We start from the raw sequence: 24,110 nt of genomic DNA, 5'->3' as shown, positions 1-24,110 counted from the left end.
CCCCTGTCCCTTTCCACTGCTCCCTTAAAAGACAGTTGCTATGGAAGACAGGAAGACGGAGGGGTGGTCCTTCACACTGCATGCCTGCATTAAGCTTCAGAGTGAGGAGGCTTGTCTCTCAGTAATCCAATCTGATTGGCTGGCAGGGAGCTGCTGGCTACAGCAAGTGTGTATGGGAAGTGAGAGAAAGCAGTTTTGGCCTCAGAGAACTGGCAGAGGAGCCATCATATTGTAAATGTTTAAACAGCCGTAACTAAGGGAAAAACTCAAGGAAAATGGTGGTATGTGAAGAAACTGAAGATTGCTTTATGCATAATGCTGCTGCAGCAGCAGTAACATATGCTAAAATAGATTTTTAGATGAAAACCTGACAGTTATCCTTTAACCCTTTCAACCCCAGTCCAGTTTTCACCTTCCTGCCTAGGCCATTTTTTGCAAATCTGACGTGTCACTTTACGTGGTAATATAACTTTAAAACGCTTTTACTTATCCAGGCCATTCTGAAATTGTTTTTTCGTCACATATTGTACTTCATGACAGTGGTAAAATTGAGTAAACAAAAAAGTCATTTTTATTCATAAACAAAATGCCAAATTTACCAAAAATTTAGAAAAATTAGCAAATTTCTATTTCTCTACTTTTATCATAGATAGTAATAACTCCAAAATTAATTATTTACATTCCCCATATGTCTACTTCATGTTTGTATTATTTTGTGAATGCTGTTTTATTTTTTGGGAACGTTAGAAGGCTTAGAAGTTTAGAAGCAAATCTTGAAATTTTTTAGAAAATTTCCAAAACCCACTTTTTAAGGACCAGTTCAGGTCTGAAGTCACTTTGTGAGGCTTACATAATAGAAGCCACACAAAAATGACCCCATTTTAGAAACCACACCCTTCAAGGTATTCAAAACTGATTTTACAAACTTTGTTAACCATTTAGATGTTCCACAAGAATTCATGGAAAATTGAGATGAAATTTCAGAATTTCACTTTTTTGGCAGATTTTCATTTTATCAAATTTTTTTCCGCTAACAAAGCAAGGGTTAACAGCCAAACAAAACTCAATATTTATTGCCCTTATTCTGTAGTTTACAGAAACACCCCATACAGTATGTGGTCATAAACTGCTGTACGGGCACACGGCAGGGCACAGAAGGAAAGGAACGCCATATGGTTTTTGGAAGGTAAAGTTCACTGGGATAATTTTAAGCTGCCATGTCACATTTGAAGACCCCCTGAAGCACCCCTAGAGTAGAAACTCCAAAAAAGACCCCATTTTGGAAACTACGGGATAAGGTGGCAGTTTTGTGGTACTATTTTAGGGTACATATGATTTTTGGGTGCTCTATATTACACTTTTTGTAAGGCAAGGTAACAAAAAATAGCTGTTTCGGCACCGTTTTTATTTTTTGTTATTTAAGTGTTCATCTGACAGGTTAGATCACGTGGTCTTTTTATAGAGCAGGTTGTTACAGACGAGACAATGCCAAATATGACTTTTTTTGTTGTTGTTTATTTCAGTTTTACATAATAAAGCATTTTTGAAAAATTATTTTTTAGTGTCTCCATAATCTAAAAGCCATAGTTTTTTAAAATTTTGGGCGACCGTCTTATGTAGGTGCTAATTTTTTTCGGTATGAGATGACTGTTTGGTATTATTTTAGGGTGCATATGACATTTTGATCGCTTGGTATTATACTTTTTGTGATGTAAGGTGACAAAAAATAGATTTATTGACACATATATTTTTTTTTTTTTTTTTTTTACCGTGTTCATCTGAGGGGTTAGGTCGTGTGATATTTTTATACAGCAGGTTCTTTCTGACGCGGAGATGCCTAACAATATGTATACTTTTTTTATTTATTTAAGTTTTACACAATAACATCATTTTTGAAACAATAAAAATCATGTTTTAGTGTCTCCATAGTCTGAGAGTCACAGCTTTTTTATTTTTTGGGCGATTGTCTTAGGTAGGTGATTTTTGTGGGATGAGATGAAGGTTTAATTGGCACTATTTTGGGGTGCATATGACTTTTTAATCGCTTGCTATTTCACTTTTTGTGATGTAAGGTGACAAAAAATGGCTTTTTTGACACCATTTTTATTTTATCTTTTTTACGCTGTTCATCTGAGTGGTTAGGCCATGTGGTATTTTTATAGAGCAGGTTGTTACGGATGCGGCAATACCTAATGTCTGCTTTTTTTTTTTTTACATTTAACTCAATAAAAGCAGTTTTGAAACCCCCCAAAAAATCATGTTTTAGTGTCTCCATAGTCTGAGAGCCATATTTTTATTAAATTTTTTTGGGCGATTGTCTTAGGTAGGGGCTCATTTTTTGCGGGATGAGGTGACTGTTAGATTGGTACTATTTTGGGGGGCATATGCCTTTTTGATGTTGAACTTTTGATGTTGAACTTTTGGTGTTGCACTTTTAGTGATGTAAGGTGACCAACAAATCTTTTTTTTAGCACAGTTTTTATTTTATTTTTTTGATGGTGTTCACCTGAGGGGTTAGGTCATGTGATATTTTTATAGAGCCAGTCGATACAGACGTGGTGATACCTAAATATGTCTACTTTTCTTTTTCCCTATTTTTGAAAAAACCAATTTACTTTATTTTGGGAAAAGGATGCATTTTTTTTTTTCATTTTTTTTGATTTTACTTTTTTTGTAAAACTTTATTTTTTTAACTTTTTTTTTGCACTTTATTTTTATCAACTTTTGGGGGTCTGATCCCCTTTACAATTAATCACAATACTTCTGTATTGTGATGCATTGGCTGTAAGTGTATTACAGACTGTAATACACTTACAGCCTGCTTGCCTGTGAGATCCAGGCGGATAGATCTCACAGGCTTACAGGAAGGCAGCCACGATGCCTAAGGAAGGCATCGGGCTGCCTTCCCTGCCATCAAGTCCCTGTCACAGCAGTGCGGGGCTCCCTCTCTCCACACATCGCATGTGCCGCGGTCAGCGCTGACCGCGGCACATCAAGGGTTAATGCGCCGGCATCTATGTTTTCACCGATGCCAGCGCATACTGCAGGGATACGGCTATCAGTGACTGGCGGACCCCTGCAGCTGATCGGGCGGGCGCAGCTCCTGCAACCGCCCGATCAGCCCGCCGTAATAGTACGGCACTGGGCGGCAAGTCACATCCCACTGCGCCGTACTATTACGGCGCTGGGCAGGAAGGGGTTAAAGGGGTTTTCTGAGATTTCTTTAACTGATGACCTATCCTCTGGATTAGTCCTTAGTTTCTGATTAGTGGGGGTCTGACACCTGGGACCCCCGCCCATCATGTTTGAGAAGGCAGCGGCGCTCGCAGTAGCACCGGAGCCTTCTCTCAGCTCACCAAGCACAGCGCTGTACATTGTATAGGGGCTGTGTTTGGTATCACGCTCAGCCCCATTCACTTCAATGCGGCTGAGCTGCGCCTAGGCCATGTGACTGTTGAACATGACGTTACATGGCTTAAGCAAAGCTGTGAGATGGCTGCAGTGCTAGTGCGAGTGCTGGTTTCTTCTCAAACAACTGATCAGGGGGTCCCGGGTGTGAGACCCCCACGATCATATACTTATGACCTATCCAGAGGATAGGTCGTCAGTTAAAATAGCTTGGAAAACCCCTCTAAAGGGAATCTGCCACTAAATATCTCTCAAAACCAGCTGACATGGCTCTCTCAGTCAAAGTGGTGGAGACGCAGCCTGTAGGTGAGTGAGATGAGCCTCTGGGTGCAACAGCAATGACTTTGTTGCACCCAGGAACTAATTTGCATATTATTAAAATGCTATTTTCTATGCAATGCAGCCACTGAGTGCAACTGGACCAATATCATTAGATTTAGCTGACAAGGGCACATGTCCCATGCCAGCTGGTTTTATTGAGAGGCATTTAGGGACAGATTCCCTTTAAAAATGTATATTTAGAGATCGGGATTTGCAGCATATGTGCATGGTACATGTGCAGGAAGATTATGGCAGTGTTTGTACAGTCCAAATCAGTGATAAAGGCAATATGGTTCACTTAGAGCTCATGCACACGAACGTAAGGGCTCCATGTTGTGCTGCGGACCACTATTTGCAGTGCACATTGACTTGAATGGGTCCACAATTCGCAAGATACGGCCAAAGATAGGACGTGCGGAGGCACGGACCCGAAAGCCCACAGAAGCGCTTTGTAGTGTTACCGTGGGCTTCCGATCCATGCCTCCGCTCCACAGAAGATAGGACATCTCCTATCTTTGGTGGTATCTTGCAGATCACAGATCCATTCAAGTCAATGGGTCTCCATCCGCAGCACGGGGTGAACACTGCAAATAGTGCACACGGCCAGTGCCTGTATATTGTGGACCTGCCATTAGCGGTCCGCAATATGGGCACAGAGCCCTTACGGTCGTGTGCATGAGCCCTTAGAAGAAAAAAAAATATTTCTTTTAGCTATGGCTAGGATCACATCTGTATTGGAGGTTTTGGCAAAAGGTGGAAAAATGGCACTGCATGCAGTGGTATTTTGTCTGACAGAATGACGGTATTCATGCCTGAAACCCAGTGGACCCCATTATAGTGAATGGGATCCGTTAGACGCAGGTGGTGTGTGGCTTTATTCACATGGCAGTGATTAGTAGCAAATCAGAGGTGGAAAGTAAACTACACAGAGATCAGGTATAAGTGTTCAAGAAATACATTGAAACCTGTACAAAGGTCACTTTGCAGGGAGAAGGGGGAGGGAAGCTGCGCCTAGCTTCTAGTGAGATGACTTCTGAGAAGTCATGCTTTATCTTCTGAATAACATGTCATGTCATCCTGTTGTCAGGCTCTTGTAAAAAACTGCAACATTTCACTATTATTGTTTAATATAGATAGTGATATGGAAATTAAGAAAAAACATCACAAAAAATTGTGAAACTACTTCCTATAAATGTATGGCACAGCTGGCGGGTAGGTTCTGCAAATCACTGAACATTTACGGGTGTAGGCATAGGTGCAGGAGCTTAGATTTCTCCAATTCTGTCTGTTTAACACTTTAGATTCCTCATTCAACATTGCCATCCATCGCCCTCCAGATGTGATTTTGTGGTTGCAAATGGGTTGCCATTTCGTTTGGAGACAGTTGCTACAGTGCTGCAATGGCTACAGTTCTGCTATCTTAGCACACCTACAGGATCACCGTTAACATTACGCTGATAGGGATAATACATTTCAACACTGATATACTGCGGTTTATTATACTTAAAAAAAAAAAAAAAATTATAAAATGTTTAAAGTGTAACATTTTTTTCTAATATGTAGGGATGTGATAGTGAATTATTTTTGTAATATACTTTATTTGATGAATTTGCACATTTCTATGAGAAAAAAATGCTGTGAAGTCGCCCCTTAGCAGTATTCTCTAAATGAGTGTTGCTAAGGAAAGTCCAGCTTATTGAACTGTGAAAACGCTGCAGCTCTCTCCTGCTCTCACTGCGTTCCTCCTATATAGGCCTAAAACTGAAATATATTGTGGGGTTTTACTCTGGTAGATAGGGTAAGTGGGCGCAGTACAGAGGCAAAATACAAGTTCTTAACTCAAAACGTCAGTGTTTATTCACACTTGAGGCAATTGCACAAAATAGCACGTAACTTTGCAGTCTTGGTGTTAATTCACACAAAAGGGAAAGTTCATATAACACAAGTCACCTTGCTGGCAGTTCTGCCTCCAGTAGTCCCCAGCATGCGGCTCTCAGCCCTCCAACACGGCCCAAAGCCTCAGATCCCAAAAACAGAGACCTCTCTGCTGAGCCCAGCTGCCTATTTAAGGACAGCCAGGTGCTGCCAAAACCCGGAATGGCACTTAAACGCTGGTCCTGTATTTGACCTCACCTAGCTGGAAACCAGTCCAGCCGCACATGCTGGGAGGAATATACCTGCCTTGCCAGACACAACCCCTCACTGTGTCACACTAATATATATATATATACTGTATGTATATATATATATATATATATATATATATATATTACAGTACAGACCAAAAGTTTGGACACACCTTCTCATTCAAAGAGTTTTCTTTATTTTCATGACTATGAAAATTGTAGATTCACACTGAAGGCATCAAAACTATGAATTAACACATGTGGAATTATATACATAACAAACAAGTGTGAAACAACTGAAAATATGTCATATTCTAGGTTCTTCAAAGTAGCCACCTTTTGCTTTGATTACTGCTTTGCACACTCTTGGCATTCTCTTGATGAGCTTCAAGAGGTAGTCCCCTGAAATGGTTTTCACTTCACAGGTGTGCCCTGTCAGGTTTAAGAAGTGGGATTTCTTGCCTTATAAATAAGGTTGGGACCATCAGTGGCGTTGAGGAGAAGTCAGGTGGATACACAGCTGATAGTCCTACTGAATAGACTGTTAGAATTTGTATTATGGCAAGTAAAAAAGCAGCTAAGTAAAGAAAAACGAGTGGCCATCATTACTTTAAGAAATGAAAGTCAGTCAGCCGGAAAATTGGGAAAACTTTGAAAGTAAGGGCTATTTGACCATGAACGAGAGTGATGGGGTGCTGCGCCAGATGACCTGGCCTCCACAGTCACCGGACCTGAACCCAATCGAGATGGTTTGGGGTGAGCTGGACCGCAGAGTGAAGGCAAAAAAGCCAACAAGTGCAAAGCATCTCTGGGAACTCCTTCAAGACTGTTGGAAGACCATTTCAGGGGACTACCTCTTGAAGCTCATCAAGAGAATACCAAGAGTGTGCAAAGCAGTAATCAAAGCAAAAGGTGGCTACTTTGAAGAACCTAGAATATGACATATTTTCAGTTGTTTCACACTTGTTTGTTATGTATATAATTCCACATGTGTTAATTCATAGTTTTGATGCCTTCATAGTCATGAAAAATAAGAAAATTCTTTGAATGAGAAGGTGTGTCCAAACTTTTGGTCTGTACTGTGTGTGTGTGTGTGTGTGTGTGTGTGTATATATATACAGTCTTGTGAAAAAATTAGGACACCCTTTGAAAGCATGTGGTTTTTTGTAACATTTTTAATAAATGGTTATTTCATCTCCGTTTCAACAATACAGAGAGATTAAAGTAATCCAACTAAACAAAGAAAACTGAAGAAAAGTCTTTTCAAGATCTTCTGTAAATGTCATTCTACAAAAATGCCTATTCTAACTGAGGAAAAAGATAGGACACCCTTGCCCCTAATAGCGAGTGTTACCTCCTTTGGCTGAAATAACTGCAGTGAGACGGTTCTTGTAGCCATCTACCAGTCTTCGACATCGGTCTGAGGAAATTTTACCCCACTCCTCAATGCAGAACTTTTTCAGCTGTGAGATGTTTGAGGGGTTTCTTGCACGTACAGCCCTTTTCAAGTCACCCCACAGCATCTCAATGGGATTCAAATCTGGACTTTGACTTGGCCATTCCAGGACTCTCCATTTCTTCTTTTTCAGCCAATCTTTGGTTGATTTACTAGTATGTTTTGGGTCATTGTCATGTTGCATGGTCCAGTTCCGCTTCAGCTTTAATTTTCTAACTGATGGTCTCACATGTTCTTCAAGCACCTTCTGATACACAGTAGAATTCATCGTGGATTCTATGATGGTGAGCTGACCAGGTCCTGCTGCAGCAAAGCAGCCCCAAACCATGACACTTCCACCTCCATGCTTCACAGTTGGTATGAGGTTCTTTTCTTGGAATGCTGTGTTTGGTTTACGCCAAACATGTCCTCTGCTGTTGTGTCCAAATAATTCAATTTTGGACTCATCTGTCCAAAGAACATTATTCCAGAAGTCCTGGTCTTTGTCAACTTTATCGCTGGCAAATGTCAGTCTGGCCTCGATGTTTCTCTTGGAAAGCAAAGGTTTCCTCCTTGCACACCTCCCATGCAAGTTAAACTTGTACAGTCTCTTTCTGATTGTAGAGGCATGTACTTCTACATCAACAGTAGCCAGAGCCTGCTGTAGTTCTCGAGATGACACTTTAGGGTTTTTGGATACCTCTTTTAGCATTTTGCGGTCTGCTCTTGGGGTGAACTTGCTGGGGCGACCAGTCCTGGGCATGTTGGCAGTTGTTTTGAAAGCCCTCCACTTGTAGACTATCTTCCGGACAGTGGAATGGCTGATTTCAAAATCTTTTGAGATCTTTTTAAATCCCTTCCCAGACTCATAGGCTGCTACAATCTTTTTTCTGAAGTCCTCTGACAGCTCTTTTGCTCTCACCATGGTGCTCACTCTCACTTCAACAGTCAGGAGCACACCAAACTAAATGTCTGAGGTTTAAATAGGGCAAGCCTCATTCAACATGCAGAGTAACGATCTACTAATTATGTGCACCTGGTGTGATATACCTGTGTGAGATCTGAGCCAATTTAAGAGGGAATACATGTGAGGGTGTCCTATCTTTTTCCTCAGTTAGAATAGGCATTTTTGTAGAATGACATTTACAGAAGATCTTGAAAAGACTTTTCTTCAGTTTTCTTTGTTTAGTTGGATTACTTTAATCTCTCTGTATTGTTGAAACGGAGATGAAATAACCATTTATTAAAAATGTTACAAAAAACCACATGCTTTCAAAGGGTGTCCTAATTTTTTCACATGACTGTATATTGTTAGTGTAGCCCTCAGCCGAGCCCACTTAGCCACTTTCGATACTTTGGCATTGTCCCATACCAGTACCATCCTGATTCCACACTGTACCAGACTAAGTTGTCACCATGAGCGTCAGGGCGACATAATGGGCTGTTTTGCCCTTATCCATAATGGTTGTCTCGGCGCGGTGACGCAAGAGCGCATGCGTCATGTGACGAGATTGATACTGGCCGGGAACATGTATTATACGTCATATGGACATGCGCAGTGGGGACCCAGGCACGCCGGACCGCACATGTCAGCATGGATTACAACCGATCTTCATCCTGCATTCTTAGCACGCATCACCTGTACTAGTAAGCACTTGACACTTTATGTAATTACCTACAGTTGACACTGATAATGTTATTAATTATATATTTATATGAATATTTCACTGGATTTTATATTTACGACAATTATTCTTATGCAATTAGGTGTATCACAATTGGATCATATTGTATCGCTGATTTTATCCCTGTTCACATGTATGATGTATTATGTATTTTGCTTTTTTATTAATTATGTTCACTTGACATGTAATTGGTTATGGTTAGCTGTAACACTATATATGTCCAGATCTTGGTTTGTACACACTGCTTGAGGAAGGCTTCTGTGTTAGAGCCGAAACGTCGCTACAGCCTTATGGGTAAATAAAGTTTTTAGATTTTTAATCTATTGGAGTGCTGCCCTTTTTTATCGTCTGCATTATTGGATTGGCTTGTATCCATATTGGGCTTTTTGCACCCTTCATCCCTTTGTTACCTGTGACGGTGCTGCCATCTTTTTTCTTTTTTTTATATATATATATATATATATATATATATATATATATATATATATATATATAATCATTTATTTTTATTTTTTTAGGTGTCCTGTGTTGCTGCCATTTTCTACACAGAATAGAGAATCATTTTGGGGTTAAGAAAAAATTTAGAAGTTACCATATATAGATGGTGATTTTAGGTGTTTGCATAAGCGATAATTTCACCCAATGAACAGGGGTTTTGCTCGCACATCGAGTGATCTGCCGCACCTTTTATAAGGGAACAAGTGTTCGTGCTAACGTTCATTCCCGATAATCGGCCCAATTGCCCTGTGTAAATCTACCTTTAGGATCTTTGCTAACATTCAATTATAGTACAATATTTGTACCAGGCCACAGCAGATGATTACTTTTAGGTGTTGTTGGCCAGTGCAAAGTGCAGTGTTAATAGGTAAACCCTTATGTATACATTACTAATGACTTCTGGCGAATTACCTAATTGTGGACTCTCTGCAGATGGATCATGCGTTTCTGAATATATTGTTTGCTGCCCTTATAAGAGGATAAAGCCCCAAAAGAGAGGAATATTCCTGGAGGAATATAACCTCCATATACATACTAGTGAAATGTTACTAGTTACATTTCATAGTTTATATGTTATTTTACTTTGGCTACAAGGAGAAAGCTCCTTTTAAAGGAGAGATCCATGTTGTGGTGAACTCCAGTCAGGGATGGCGCCCCTCCTTCCCCAATGCCGATTTCTTAACCTAACCTAACCCCTTCCCTTCAGCCCATGGCCCTTCGGCTGCCCCTCTCTTGCCCCTACCTGGTGCTGGCCTCATTGATGGTGCACACCTGACTCCAGTCTCCTAACAGAAAATCCAAAGCACTTCATAGAGAATTTAGAACAGAAGCAAAAAAAGGAAATCTATAAGTTGTCCTATAATCGACATTTATTACCAATCGCCAGAATGGGGGACCTGAGCCCCTAATTCTCCTCACTACATGCCAATGTAGTTGTGTAGTTGTGTCGGGAACCCAGAAGCATGGAAGGCTACCACTTTGTTATAAACAGGGCCAGGAGTGGCTTTATTCTTGGGCTCAGTGGGGGTTGCAGCTTTCGTTCACTGATTTTTAAAGGTGCTTAAATAAGGATAGCTCATTGGTATCCAACTCTCAGCACCCCTGCTGATCAGCTGTTTGAAGGGACCATGGCATTCATGAGAGCTCTACAGCCTCTTTGTTAAATACCAGACACAGCACCATACATGGTGTCGCAACTGTGGCTCGGTCCCATTCACTTGAATGGGACTGAGCGGCAGAAAAATCATGTGACCAGGGGTAGACTGGGAACTTAAAAAAAATAAAATAAAAGTGGCCCCATGTTGTAGGCAGAGCCAGCAATACCATAGTGCAGCACAAAATACCGCCCCAGCAGAACTAAATACCACAGTGTAGCACAAAATACAGCCACCCTGCTGCAGCATTAAGCTGTATCACTATCCTGAGGATGGTGATACAATTGAATGCAGGAGGGCACACATAGCCACTGGCCAGATATATCCTCTAATGTACTCATCCAGTGGCTGTGAGGAGGGTCTGTGGCCAGTCCGCCCCTGCATGTGACCCGTGAATGTGATGGAAGAGGCTGCAGCGCTCACCCAAGAGCTGTGGCCCCTTCAAACAGCTAATGAGCAGGGTGCAGGGAGCTGAACCACACTAACTTGATATTGATGACCCACTCTAAGGATAGGTCATCAATAATTAAGTCCTGGAAAACCGCTTTAACCTTATTTAGAAATGTATGACTAGCTTTACTGCTAATCATAAGAAAGTCTGCTTTTTTGGCAAAATATACCATTCCAGTATTACACATATTTATCAAGTGGTTCAAGGCCCTGGGAGAACAGGGCAAACAGGGGTTAAATTTCAGTCCCTGAGGCCTAGCAGATAAGTAACCACTGTTTATTTTTCTGTCTTCTACAGTTTGCAAGATGGACAGAAAAGCACCTTAAATGCTGGCGTTTATTACTTCTCAAACATATATGTATTTAATAAGTCAATAAGCCTCAAGACTTTTGTTAACAATGGAGCAGAAGATAAATTGTCCTAGTGTACGCATCCCCAGCTACGATGAACATCGAGAAAAGAAAAAAAGATTCACGGTGAGTACAAGCCTCTAGCAACTAAGACCAATAAATTGTAAGAAAATTCTTCTTCTGGTAGCGGCAACCGTTTTTATGGTTGCTTTTAATTCAAGAGCATCTGTCACAATAACAAACCCTATTAAACTAGTGTAACGCTACCTTCCTATCTATAATCGGATTTTCCTTTGCAGAGAAATCCTAACTTTTATTAATATGGCAATAAGGTAACGGAGAGCGCCGCTTCACCCCCTCCTCTGCCGGCACTGATTGACAGGACCAGGCATCCTCACTGCTCTAATGTCTGGCCTTGAAATCTTGCACATTCTTCAGCAAGATTACAATCAGCCCATGTTGGTTTAATAGGTTTGATAATGGTGGCACAGTAGCTTTAAAAGAGTTTTCCGAGTGTTTTATACTGATGACCTATCAGTATGTGGTTGCTGAGGGTCAGACTCCCGGCACCCCTGCCAATCTGCTGTTTGAAGAGGCCGCAGCGCTCGGCTGAGTGCTGTGGCCTCTTATCTGTCACATGGTCTAGGCACCGTTCAGTTCCATTCACGTGAATCGGCGTGCGCTGCTATGCCAAGCACAACTGCTATCCAATGGACAGTGCAGTGGTTGGTGAGTTGTGAGGAGGAAGAGTGCTGCAGCCTCCTCAAACAGCTGATCGTCGGGGGTGCCAAGTATCGGACTCTGACTGATCACGTACTGATCCGTATAAAACACCCTTTAACTTCAAACAGAAAGCATATGCTAATTAAAAACTTACAAAACCAGCTGGTAAACTGTGCGTGCCAAGCATAGCTGTCTCGAGAGCGTCCACATTCAGTTACTGCGCACATGTGGGTGTTCTCAGATTTGGCCATCTTTGATGAGGTTTCCATTAAGTTCCTTTGCGCCTCAGATACCGCGAGATCTAGTGATCTCGCGCATGCGCAGTAACTGAATGTGGACGCTCTCGAGACCGCTATGCTCGGCACGCACAGTTTACCAGCTGGTTTTGTAAGTTTTTAATTAACACCACTCATTGGGAACACTTGTATTTTTTAATTATCAATTATATTTGATCATGTATTTTTGTTATGTACTATGTATTTCTTCATGAGGCACTGTCACTTTATTTGTACCATATGTAATTTCACATTGATGTCGATGAGCTGGTATTCATTTAAACATAGCTTCTATGAATTTTGACTGTTTTTAGTTTAATTGGATATTTTATACAATAAACTGATACACCTGTATATATTGCTGTTGTAACACATGTTCACATAGCTTGACAAAGACCGCAACAAGCGGTTGAAACGTCGCTATTTGACACTGGGTGAATAAACCATGTTGATTCCTTGACTCTACTGGAGTGCTGCTGTCTTCTTTGTATTTTCTCTATTGAATGGGACCTTGGTGCCGGTTCGTATTGGCCTGATCTTGCACCCGACTACTAGTGTGCTGCGTTTTCATTTTCCATATTTTATTAATAAAAAATAAATAAATAAATAAATAAATATATATATATATATATATATATATATATATATATATAGAAACCAAAAACGAAGCTCAGCAGCACAAGACCAAAAACAGTGGGTGCAAGTCCTCTCAGCCGCAGGCTAAGACGGCTATGAATAAGTATAGTTTCCAAAGATGAGGCAGCACTCCAATAGACGTAAAAAGTGGATCCTTTATTCCCCTCTGTGCAACGTTTCAACCATCTCAATGCGGTCTTACTCAAGCATAACAAAATGGTGTCATCAAGGGGTATATATACCCACAATACATTGCAAATAATAAACGTGACAATTATACAATCTTAAGACAATATAGCATAAACAGTACATTATATAGTGTAAAAAAACCCACATGTTGTATAGCCAAGTGATCTATATTGCATAATATTTATCATAGTACAATACAGTGTACAAACACATTTGATAATTGTGATAACAATCAAATAAGTTAATTGACCAATATCCAATTCATCAAAAAAGTGTAACATCACCTGTGCATATAAATAAGTGCATATAGTTTAAAAACAAACTCACACCGGATCGTGTGGGTCGGCGCGCCAAACTTCCGCGTCCTCACCGTCAAAGTGCGCATGTCCAAAGTCCCTGCCACGTCACCAGAAAGACGCCCCAAGCCGAGGAGCCAGGCGTCATCACCATGGAAACGTGTAAACACATGACCAGAGCGATAGACTCGTGACTCCTCAGGAGGGCGCGCCGGGTAGAACCACGCCCACAAGGCCAGACCCGCGTCGCCAGGCAACAGTGAAACACTGCTCCCCCGGCACCAGCAGTCCCGCAATGTGCATCGCGGTCCACCCACAGGTCACATGACAGGTACAGGCACCCGGGCACATAAAACGGCAGAAGAGGGGAAAATAACAGACGAGAGGAGAGAAAAGGGACACTGGCATCGCAACAATGAGCTATGTGGGTAGAAGGACCAAAAAAGGTCACTGTAATTTGTATATATATATAAACCAGAGTGAACGTGGCTTGCATAAAGTATATCAGCACTGGAAAGAATAACCTGTGCCATACTTCCATAATAGGACAACAGGCCGGGGACCAAAAGGTCCCGCCGTTGTCACGGCAGAAACCCCGGTCCATGGAGGGCAAGGGACCAGAGACACGTCCATGCCACAGGTCCCAAACCCAAACACCGACCCTTCAGTCCAAGATAAGATAAACAGACCACCACTCCAGGTAGACAACATGATTATAGTAAACCCACACATTACATAGCAAAGCCAATATAGATGCGTCCAGGGATCTCTCCCATCATCATAATCCCAACATGGAGAAGCAGAAGAAGGCGCATACCGTCCACAAAAACCACCAGCGGAGCACCAATGATCTAAAGAAAGAAAAAGAGTAGAATATAAGCAATAAGACAGAGAACTATACATCTGTATGTAACAAATTGGTTATATATTAAATGACACCAATATGGGGAGCGCATGCACGCGGCTTGCTGGGAAGACATGCCTGTGTGAGCTCCGCACCATCCACTGCCTCAATCCCATAATAATCGCCGTTATCACGGCTCCACTACATTAGTGTTCTCATGCAGGGGACGCAGAAAACATCCCGTGGCAAAGGGAAGCCTAAATTGCCGGCTACACCAGCTTCATCCCAGACAATACCGGAGATTTTCAGAGCTACGCGCCAATCCATCATGGCGGACCAGGCCGCAATGCCGGCAAGCCCTGCCTCATCCACGGAAAGTGAGCAGAGACCAGCCCCAGAAGAGGTTCAGCCGAACTCGTCTGACCTCTATAACAACATTGCTACACTATTCCGCACTGAGCTGACTCAAGCGGTGGCTGAATTTACCCGGCAATTACAGGACCTGGGCAACAGGGTGTCCGACATGGAGACCAGAGCGGATGATTTAGCTGACGCCATCGGAGCAGACAGAACAGACATCGACTCACATACGGCTCAGCTTCAGGAGCTCGAACTTAAAATTGAGGATCTAGAAAATAGATCTAGGAGAGGCAACCTTCGGGTTCGAGGGCTACCTGAGCTCTATCAAGATCTGCCTGCGACAATGGCGAGTCTGTTTACAGAATTACTGCCGGACACCGAGCCCGAATATCTAAAGATGGACAGAGTCCACAGATCTCTGGGGAAACCGAGGTTACCTGATATACCGAGAGATGTAGTGCTCCGTATGCACCATCCTGACATGAGGGATAAGATCCTTAATGCGGCCCGAAACCTATCCAACCTACCTGGACTTCCCTCGTCGGTTCATCTTTATGCCGACTTGGCTCCGTCCACACTACGGAAGCGTAGGGAAATGAGGCCTGTGACCCAGGCTCTCCAACAAGCACAGGTGAAATACAGATGGGGTTTCCCCTTCGCCCTCTCCTTCCAGCTGAACACTCGTAGCCACACTATCCGTACACCGGCTGAAGGAATCGAGGTTCTACAGAAGGCCGGCATTGAGCTAGACCGACCAGAGGGACCATCCACGCACCCTAGGCCGCAACGCCCGACAAGGGAGTGGACCAGAGTCGTCTCATCACCATCTTCAGGATCCAGGCAAGCGACGACCTGAAGGACCCAGCTGTTTTCTGAAGCATCGGAATAACAGAGACTCATTTTACTTGGGTAACTCACGATATATTACGTTTTTCCTATCCTTGTTTTTTGCACTTAACTGCCCCTCATGATGCACGTGTTTACCTATTGGGACGCGGTGGATTGGACATGCTTGTTGCTCGTCCATATGGGACAATTGTTTATTGCGGAATCAGGTTTATTCCTGTTTTACCTGATGATCGCAATTTGCCCGTTTGATCTGCATTATACTGCATCTCATGATGCATTTATTTTATTGTATGTTATGTTCTTTTTTATTATTTTCGTTATTGGAGATCCTACTTTGAGCCGAATAAGATATTTGGTATTGCACATTATGACTTGCCTTAACCACATCATGCTTTACAATCAGTCATGTGTAAGGTCTTAACACATAATGTCCGGGGTTTTAACTCCCCGAGAAAACGTAAAACAGCATTTTCTGCGTATTGCAGAAACAAGCCCGATATAATATGTCTCCAGGAGACCCATTTCACTGCAGTATCCCATCCTAAATATTTTCATCCCCAATACACGAGATTTTTCTCGTCCACTTTTCAGTCCAAATGTAGAGGGACCATAATCCTGCTCAAGAATAATTTTCCATTTCAGGTTACCCGCTCCATTGTGGATAAAGAGGGTCGTTACGTCATTTTACTGGGTGACTACTGCGGTGAAATGTGGTGTATAGTCAGTACATATGCTCCTAATATTGAGTCAATCTCATTTTTTTCTCATATGCAACATACACTTGACTCTCTCACTTATGACAAAGTAATTTGGTGCGGAGATTTTAACTTTGTGATGGATCCTGTGTTGGACCGTTCTGCTCCACCCGCTACGTCACGCTCGGCTTCTTGTAAGGTCACTATTAAGAACATATTAGAATCCCTTTCAATAGCGGACTCGTGGAGGGAGCACAACGGTGGACAGAGGGGATATACATATTATTCTCCAGCTCATAATGTATATTCACGTATTGATCACATTCTGTTGTCCAACTCTATGCTCCCCTATATGGCATTTAGCAGACATATAGTGTCTTCTTGGTCGGACCATGACATGGTGATGATTGAGCTGGCCCCAAACACGCCCACGAACCGTCTGTTTTCTTGGAGACTTAATGAATCACTTTTGACTAGACCAGCTGTTCGTGATAGGCTTCAGGAGGACATGAAAGGCTTTTTTGCTGAGAATGTGCAGCCGGATATAGACCCTTTGCTCACATGGATCACACATAAGGCCTACATGAGGGGAAGAATAATTAGGGAAGCATCTCAGTTAAAGAAGGGAAGACAGGCGGCCCTTTTGACGCTTGAAGCTAAACTGAATAGACTGGTTCTGGCGCACCAGCGGTCACCCTCACTATATTTGCTTAAAGCGGTCAAGGACACCAAGATGCAAATAAACATCATATTATCAAATAATACAGAAAAGGCCTTACGATGGACCGCATCGTATTTCTATAGATACGCCAATAAACCTGATAAAATGCTAGCTCGACAATTGAAGGCTAAACAGAAGATTAACCAGGTTTTCCAAATCCGTTCACACACTGGCCATATAACATCCAACCCTAAGATCATTTATGATACGTTTCATGCTTTTTACCGGCAGCTTTACAAGGGAGCGGAGGATGAGCAACCACAACCAAGAGATAACTTCCTGTCATCTATATCGCTCCCACAAGTGTCTCCTGATGCTCTACGGGACCTGAGTAAAGCTATTAGTTCGGAGGAAGTAATTTACACAATCAACGCACTGAAACTGGGGAAGGCCCCGGGGCCTGATGGGCTATCTGCCCTGTATTATAAAAAATATGCCACGATTTTAACTCCACACATAGTTCAATTCTGTAACCATCTACTAGCAGGCCATACTCCTCATCCCGATTTTCTTTTCGCTAACATCACCGTACTGCCCAAGCCTAAAAAGGATCCCTTGTCTACCACTAACTATAGACCGATTTCCCTATTAAATCTGGACACTAAACTTTTTACATCCATATTAGCAAGGCGTCTTAATACACTCCTCCCTGGACTTGTTCATAAAGACCAGGTAGGTTTTATACCAGAAAGAGAGGCACCAGATAACATTAGAAAGGTTCTCAATGTAATACAGATAGCCAACACTAATAAGACCCCCCTGGCCATTCTGGCATTAGATATAGAAAAGGCCTTTGACTCTATTAGCTGGGATTATTTATACAAAGTGTTACACAATATGGGCATTACTGGTCCGTTTGTAAAAGCGATTCAAGCAATCTACTCGGCCCCAGTGGCTTACCTCAAACTCCCAACAACTCATCCTTCACCAATTCACATTTCTAGAGGCACTAGACAGGGCTGTCCACTGTCGCCTGCATTATTCGCCTTGGCCATGGAACCCCTCGCAATATCCATCAGGAACGATCCCAATCTATCAGGCATTAAATTAGGAAACACTGAATATAAATTGAGTTTATTTGCCGATGACCTCCTATTATCCCTGACCAATCCCCTTATTTCACTCCCGAACCTCTTAAAGTTACTAAACACCTTCTCCTTGGCTTCAGGGCTTAAAATTAACCAGAAAAAGTCAGAGCTTTTGCTGTGTAATTCCCCATCATCACTCCAAACTTCAATTGCTCAAAACTTTCCTTTTACCCAACAAACCAATCACATCCAATATTTAGGAACCCTAATAACTAAGAAGTTGTCTTCAATTTACAAACTTAACTATATTCCACTATACCGTAGAATCAGAGAAGACTACAAATCCTGGAGTTCGCTACCTGTTTCATGGGTAGGGAGGATACATATTGTTAGGATGGTGGTTCTACCCCGCATTCTATATCTATTCAGAACCCTTCCAGTTCGAATTCCCATTAGGGACCTCCAAAATTTACAGGCAGACACTATGAAATTTATTTGGGCAGGAAAGAGGGCTAGGATCTCTAGGTCCACAATGTGTAGACACAGATCCCAGGGAGGTCTATCTGTTCCTGATTTTATCAAATATTACAAATCAGCTGGTTTAGCTCAATTATTTTTGACACACTTAAAGCCAGAATCCTCCCCCTTATGGGTTTCTCTGGAACAAACCCTATGTGCACCCTGGACTTGGAGATCCCTCCTATGGAATACTATCCCCCTGCCTTCAGCTATCCGTTCAGCTTCACCATTATCACACCACTCATTGATTCTTTGGCGGTCTGTTAGATTTAAGGCAGGCCTTCAATCTAAACATACGCCACTTTTTCACCTATTTGGGAATCCAGTATTTCAACCGGGTATTCGGTCAGAAACTTTTAGATGGTGGATTTCCAATAATTTCACCACCCTTTTATAGGTTCCTAACTAGGGGAAAGCTAATGTCCATAACTGACTTTAAAAACAAACACAACTTGCCAGAGTGTGAATCATTCAATGCATTACAGATTTTTTCATGTCTCCAATCCCTCAAGATCAACGACACAAATGTGGAATTTACTCCTTTTGAGAGATCTATTACTTATTCACTATATAAACAGGGACTGTTATCTAGGATATATGGTTTACTTAATACTTTACCAGAGGGACTTAAATTGCCATATATGCTGGAGTGGGAGGGGGATATCCAGGAAGACCTTTCAGTTACGAAATGGCGTCAATGCTCACAGACTTTAAATAAGACCTCTTGGCAAATTACATTAGCAGAGACCTCCATCAAAGTTCTCCACAGGACATATTTAGTCCCTTATAGACTTCACCAGATGTATCCGGAGGTCTCCCCTCTATGTTTTAGGGGATGCCAGGTGAGTGGCACGGTCTTTCACATTTGGTGGTCTTGCCCAGTGGTAAAAAGATTTTGGAGTAAGATTTGTGACCTGATCTCCTCTGTGTTGGGCTGTGCCATTCCCATGATACCTACTTTATGTCTTCTGGGCGATAAACTTTCTAGAATGCCTTATTCCAAATTTAAGTTATCTCAACATATGTTATTAGCAGCTAGGATCCACATTGCATATAAGTGGCGGTCAGCAGACCTTAGCCTTCAAGCCGTAATTGATAGAATCAACAAATTACTACTTTACGAGAGATTGAACGCTATTCGTCAAGACACTTACGAGGCCTTTGAGAAATTGTGGGGACCCTGGATATCCTCCTCGTATTCTACGGCTACGCAGCATAGCTTGACTCATTACTGAGCACATTCCCTAGAACTCATGTCAGGATATCTTTTACATTATAGGGGAGATGTGGGTACCTAAATATTTCATAACATTGTGTAGGTCTAGATTGGCTCTCCGATGTGATCTCCATTTGTTGATTTATTTTATGTTATTTTATTTGGGTTTTATATTTTGTATTATTTTTATTATTTTCACTATATATTTCTCATCATATTACATTTGGATGTAATGACACCTGCTCTACATATAAGCCATGCTTATTATGGCGCATCATATTCATGTTCCACTGTATGTATTTTATGTGATGTGCACAATTGCATTCATTTTGAATAAAATACTTTGAAACTAAATGACACCAATATAGAATTCACATACACCAGGACATGACATAAAGAGGGACAACAGGGAATAGCAAAAGGCCCCATCCTATACTACACTCCACTTAAAATCAACATTGAGACCATGAGGTCTCAGTGTGTTGAGACGATGGATCCATCTAAGCTCACGTTGTTTGAGAGCCAATGTCCTGTCTCCTCCCCTTCTAGACAGAGTAATGTGGTCCACTAACATAAATTTCAAATCCTTCTCCCTGTGATTGGCCTCGACAAAGTGTTTAGGCACGCGCAGATCTTTTCTTTTTTGTCTGATGGAAAAACGATGATTGTTCAAACGTGCCTTCATGTCACAAGTGGTCTCCCCAACATAGAGGAGGCCACAAGGACAGGAGAGCACGTAGATCACATATGAACTATTGCATGTCAAGAAATGTCGAATCCCATACTGGGTCCCCGTAATAGGATGAGTAAACTTCTCCCCCTTGGTCATATAAGCGCAATTGACGCAGCCAAGGCAGGGATAGGAACCTACCCTACGAGGGCCAATATGAGACTGTACTAAAGTCTTGACAGGAATGTCCGCTCGGACCAACTTGTCCCGGAAGTTGGCAGGACGTCTGTAGGAAAGCAGAGGTGGCACTGTCAAAGGCATAACTTTAGAAAAATTGCTCTTAAGTATTGCCCAGTGCTTACGGACAATCTGAGCAATCTGAACACTTTGTTCCGAATAGGTTGATATAAAAGGTATCCTCTCAACTTTATTTTGTGTAGCACCTAGAGATATCTGTGGATCTTTCACTTTATTAAGGTGTTTGTTGATCACCCGAGTAGGGTAACCACGTTCCCTAAACTTGTGCATCATCTGAGAGAAACGAGTCGGGAGTAAATCTGGATCCTGCACCACCCTCTTAACCCTGAGTAGTTGACTGTAGGGTACAGAATTAATGAGAGATCTTGGGTGACAGCTGCCATAATGCAGCAATGTATTACAATCGGTGGGCTTCGTGAAGATGTCAGTGGATAAATGGTCACCCACTATGGTAACTGTCATGTCTAGAAATTGGACATGTGAACTCGAGTGCACATGGGTAAACCTGATATTTGGGTCCATGCGGTTCAAAAAGTCATGAAAGCTCCCGAGAGAGAGAGAGTCACCAGACCAGATGAGGAAGACGTCATCTATGTATCGCCACCACCCCAGCACATGGCTGAAGTGGTGGGACACATAGATAAGGTCCTCCTCGAGGGCCGCCATGAAGACATTGGCATAAGTCAGTGCCACATTAGACCCCATGGCGGTCCCTCGTAACTGGAGATAGAAGCTATTCATGAAAAGGAAATAGTTGTTCCTCAAAATCAAATCCAATAGCTGGACAAAAAAATCCTGACAAGATAGTGAATAGTTGCTGCCAGATAGCTGTCTCCGAACCGCAGCCAACCCCCTGTCATGGTCAATGGAGGTATATAGGCTAGTGACATCAAAGGATGCCAGGAGACAACCATCTGGCAGCACAATGTCAGAGATCCTGTCCAAAAAGTCGCCAGTGTCCCTAATGTAGGACCTGGCGCTTATCGCATAGTGTCGAAGTACTCGATCTAAGAAAATTGAGATGTTAGAAAAAATGGATCCGGTGCCCGCAACAATGGGGCGACCTGGTGGGTCCAACAATGACTTGTGAATTTTAGGAAGAACATATATAACTGGTGTGCGTGGCTGAGATACAGTTAGGAAGGAATAGAGCTCACCATCAATAATGTCCCGACTCAAAGCTGTGTCAAGGACACCCTTGATGCGTCTAACTATATCAAACCTAGGATCCCCAGTTAATACCCTGTATACACTCGAATCGCCCAATTGTCTTCTAATCTCCTGAATGTATTTGGGGGTGTCCATGACAACAACCGCACCACCCTTATCCGCCGGTTTGATGGTGAGGCTGCTGTCATGGCACAAACCCTCCAAAGTAACCATCTCAGAAGTAGTCATGTTAGGATGTCTAAGGGGCACATTGGTAACCTTATCACGTAGGGCGGCTATATCAATGGAGACAGCCTTCCTAAATGTGTCCAATGCAGATGAATTATTATGAGGTGAAAAATCACTCCTATTAAAAAGCCCAAAAGCTTTAAGTCTCAATTCAGTGTCAATAGATCCTACAGTCGACTGCTCCACTGGAGGGCGACCTGCAAACCATACCTTAAGTTCGATGTTCCTGTATAGGCGCTGCAGGTCGACCTCCAGGTGGAACCAGTCAACCTTGGTAAATATACAGTAGATATAAAAAGTCTACACACCCCTGTTAAAATGTCAGGTTTCTGTGATGCAAAAACATGAGACAAAGATAAATCATTTCAGAACTTTTTCCACCTTTAATGTGACCTATAAACTGTACCACTCAATTGAAAAACAAACTGAAATCTTTTAGGTAGAGGGAAGAAAAAATATAAAAATAAAATAATATGGTTGCATAAGTGTGCACACCCTTAAACTAATACTTTGTTGAAGCACCTTTTGATTTTATTACAGCACTCAGTCTTTTTGGGGATGAGTCTATCAGCATGGCACATTTTGACTTGGCGAGATTTGCCCACTCTTCTTTGCAAAAACACTCCAAATCTGTCAGATTGCGAGGGCATCTCCTGTGCACAACCGTCTTCCAATTACCCCACAGATTTTCAATATGCTTCAGGTCTGGGCTCTGGCTGGGCCATTCCAAAACTTTAATCTTCTTCTGGTGAAGCCATTCCTTTGTTGATTTGGATGTATGCTTTGGGTCATTGTCATGCGGAAAGATGAAGTTCCTCTTCATGTTCAGCTTTCTAGCAGAAGCCTGAAGGTTTTGTGCCAATATTGACTGGTATTTGGAACTGTACATAATTCCCTCTAGCTTAACTAAGGCCCCAGTTCCAGCTGAAGAAAAGCAGCCCCTTGGCATGATGCTGCCACCTTCATGCTTCACTGTGGGTATGGTGTTCTTTTGGTGATGTGCAGTGTTGTTTTTGGGCCAAACATATCTTTTGGAATTATGGCCAAAAAGTTCAACCTTGGTTTCATCAGACCATAACACATTTTCTCACATGCTTTTGCGAGACTTCAGATGTGCTTTTGCAAAATGTAGCCTGGCTTGGATGTTTTTCTTCGTAAGAAAAGGCTTTCATCTTGCCACTCTACCCCATAGCCCAGAAATATGAAGAATACGGGAGATTGTTGTTGCATGTACCACACAGGCAGGACTTGCCAGATATTCCTGCAGCTCGTTACGGTTTCTGTAGGCCTCTTGGTAGCCTCCCAGACCAGTTTTCTTCTCGTCTTTTAATCAATTTTGGAGGGACGTCCAGTTCTTGGTAATGTCACTGTTGTGCCATATTTTCTCCACTTGATGATGACTGTGTTCACTGTGTTCCATGGTATATCTAATGCCTTGGAAATTCTTTTGTACCCTTCTCCTGACTGATGCCTTTTAACAATGAGAACCCTCTGATGCTTTCGAAGCTCTCTGTGGACCATGGCTTTTGCTGTGGGATGCGACAAAGAAAATTTCAGGAAAGGCCAACTAGAGCAGCTGAACTTTATTTGGGGTTAATCAGGCACTTTAAATGATGGCAGGTGTATGCTGACTCCTATTTAACATGATTTTGAATGTGATTGCTTAATTCTGAACACAGCTACATCCCCAGTTATAAGAGGGTGTGCACATTATTATATTTTTTTGTTTTGTTTTCTTCCCTCCACCTAAAAGATTTCAGCTTGTTTTTCAATTGAGTGGTACAGTTTATAGGTCACATTAAAGGTGGAAAATGTTCTGAAATGATTTATCTTTGTCTCATTTTTTTACATCACAGAAACCTGACATTTTAACAGGGGTGTGTAGACTTTTTATATTCACTGTATGTGTGTGTGTGTGTGTGTATGTATGTATGTACGTACAGGGAGTGCAGAATTATTAGGCAAGTTGTATTTTTGAGGATTCATTTTATTATTGAACAATAAC

The 24,110-nt window shown here is 42.1% G+C and overlaps 1 protein-coding gene across 1 annotated transcript in view; it reads left to right on the top strand.

Moving 5' to 3' along the window:
- Positions 1-24,110, top strand: part of LOC121001948 (serine/threonine-protein kinase Sgk3) — a 135,716-nt gene that overhangs the window by 29,091 nt on the left and 82,515 nt on the right. The window contains exon 2 of the mRNA XM_040433222.1: positions 11,376-11,554. Within this exon, the coding sequence (XP_040289156.1) occupies positions 11,477-11,554 (78 nt within the window). The 5' untranslated portion in view covers positions 11,376-11,476. The remainder of the gene's footprint in view (positions 1-11,375; positions 11,555-24,110) is intronic.

This window comes from Bufo bufo, chromosome 5 (assembly GCF_905171765.1).
Source record: "Bufo bufo chromosome 5, aBufBuf1.1, whole genome shotgun sequence".
Classification (NCBI taxonomy): domain Eukaryota; kingdom Metazoa; phylum Chordata; class Amphibia; order Anura; family Bufonidae; genus Bufo; species Bufo bufo.
This window is presented reverse-complemented; position numbering and strand designations above follow the sequence as displayed.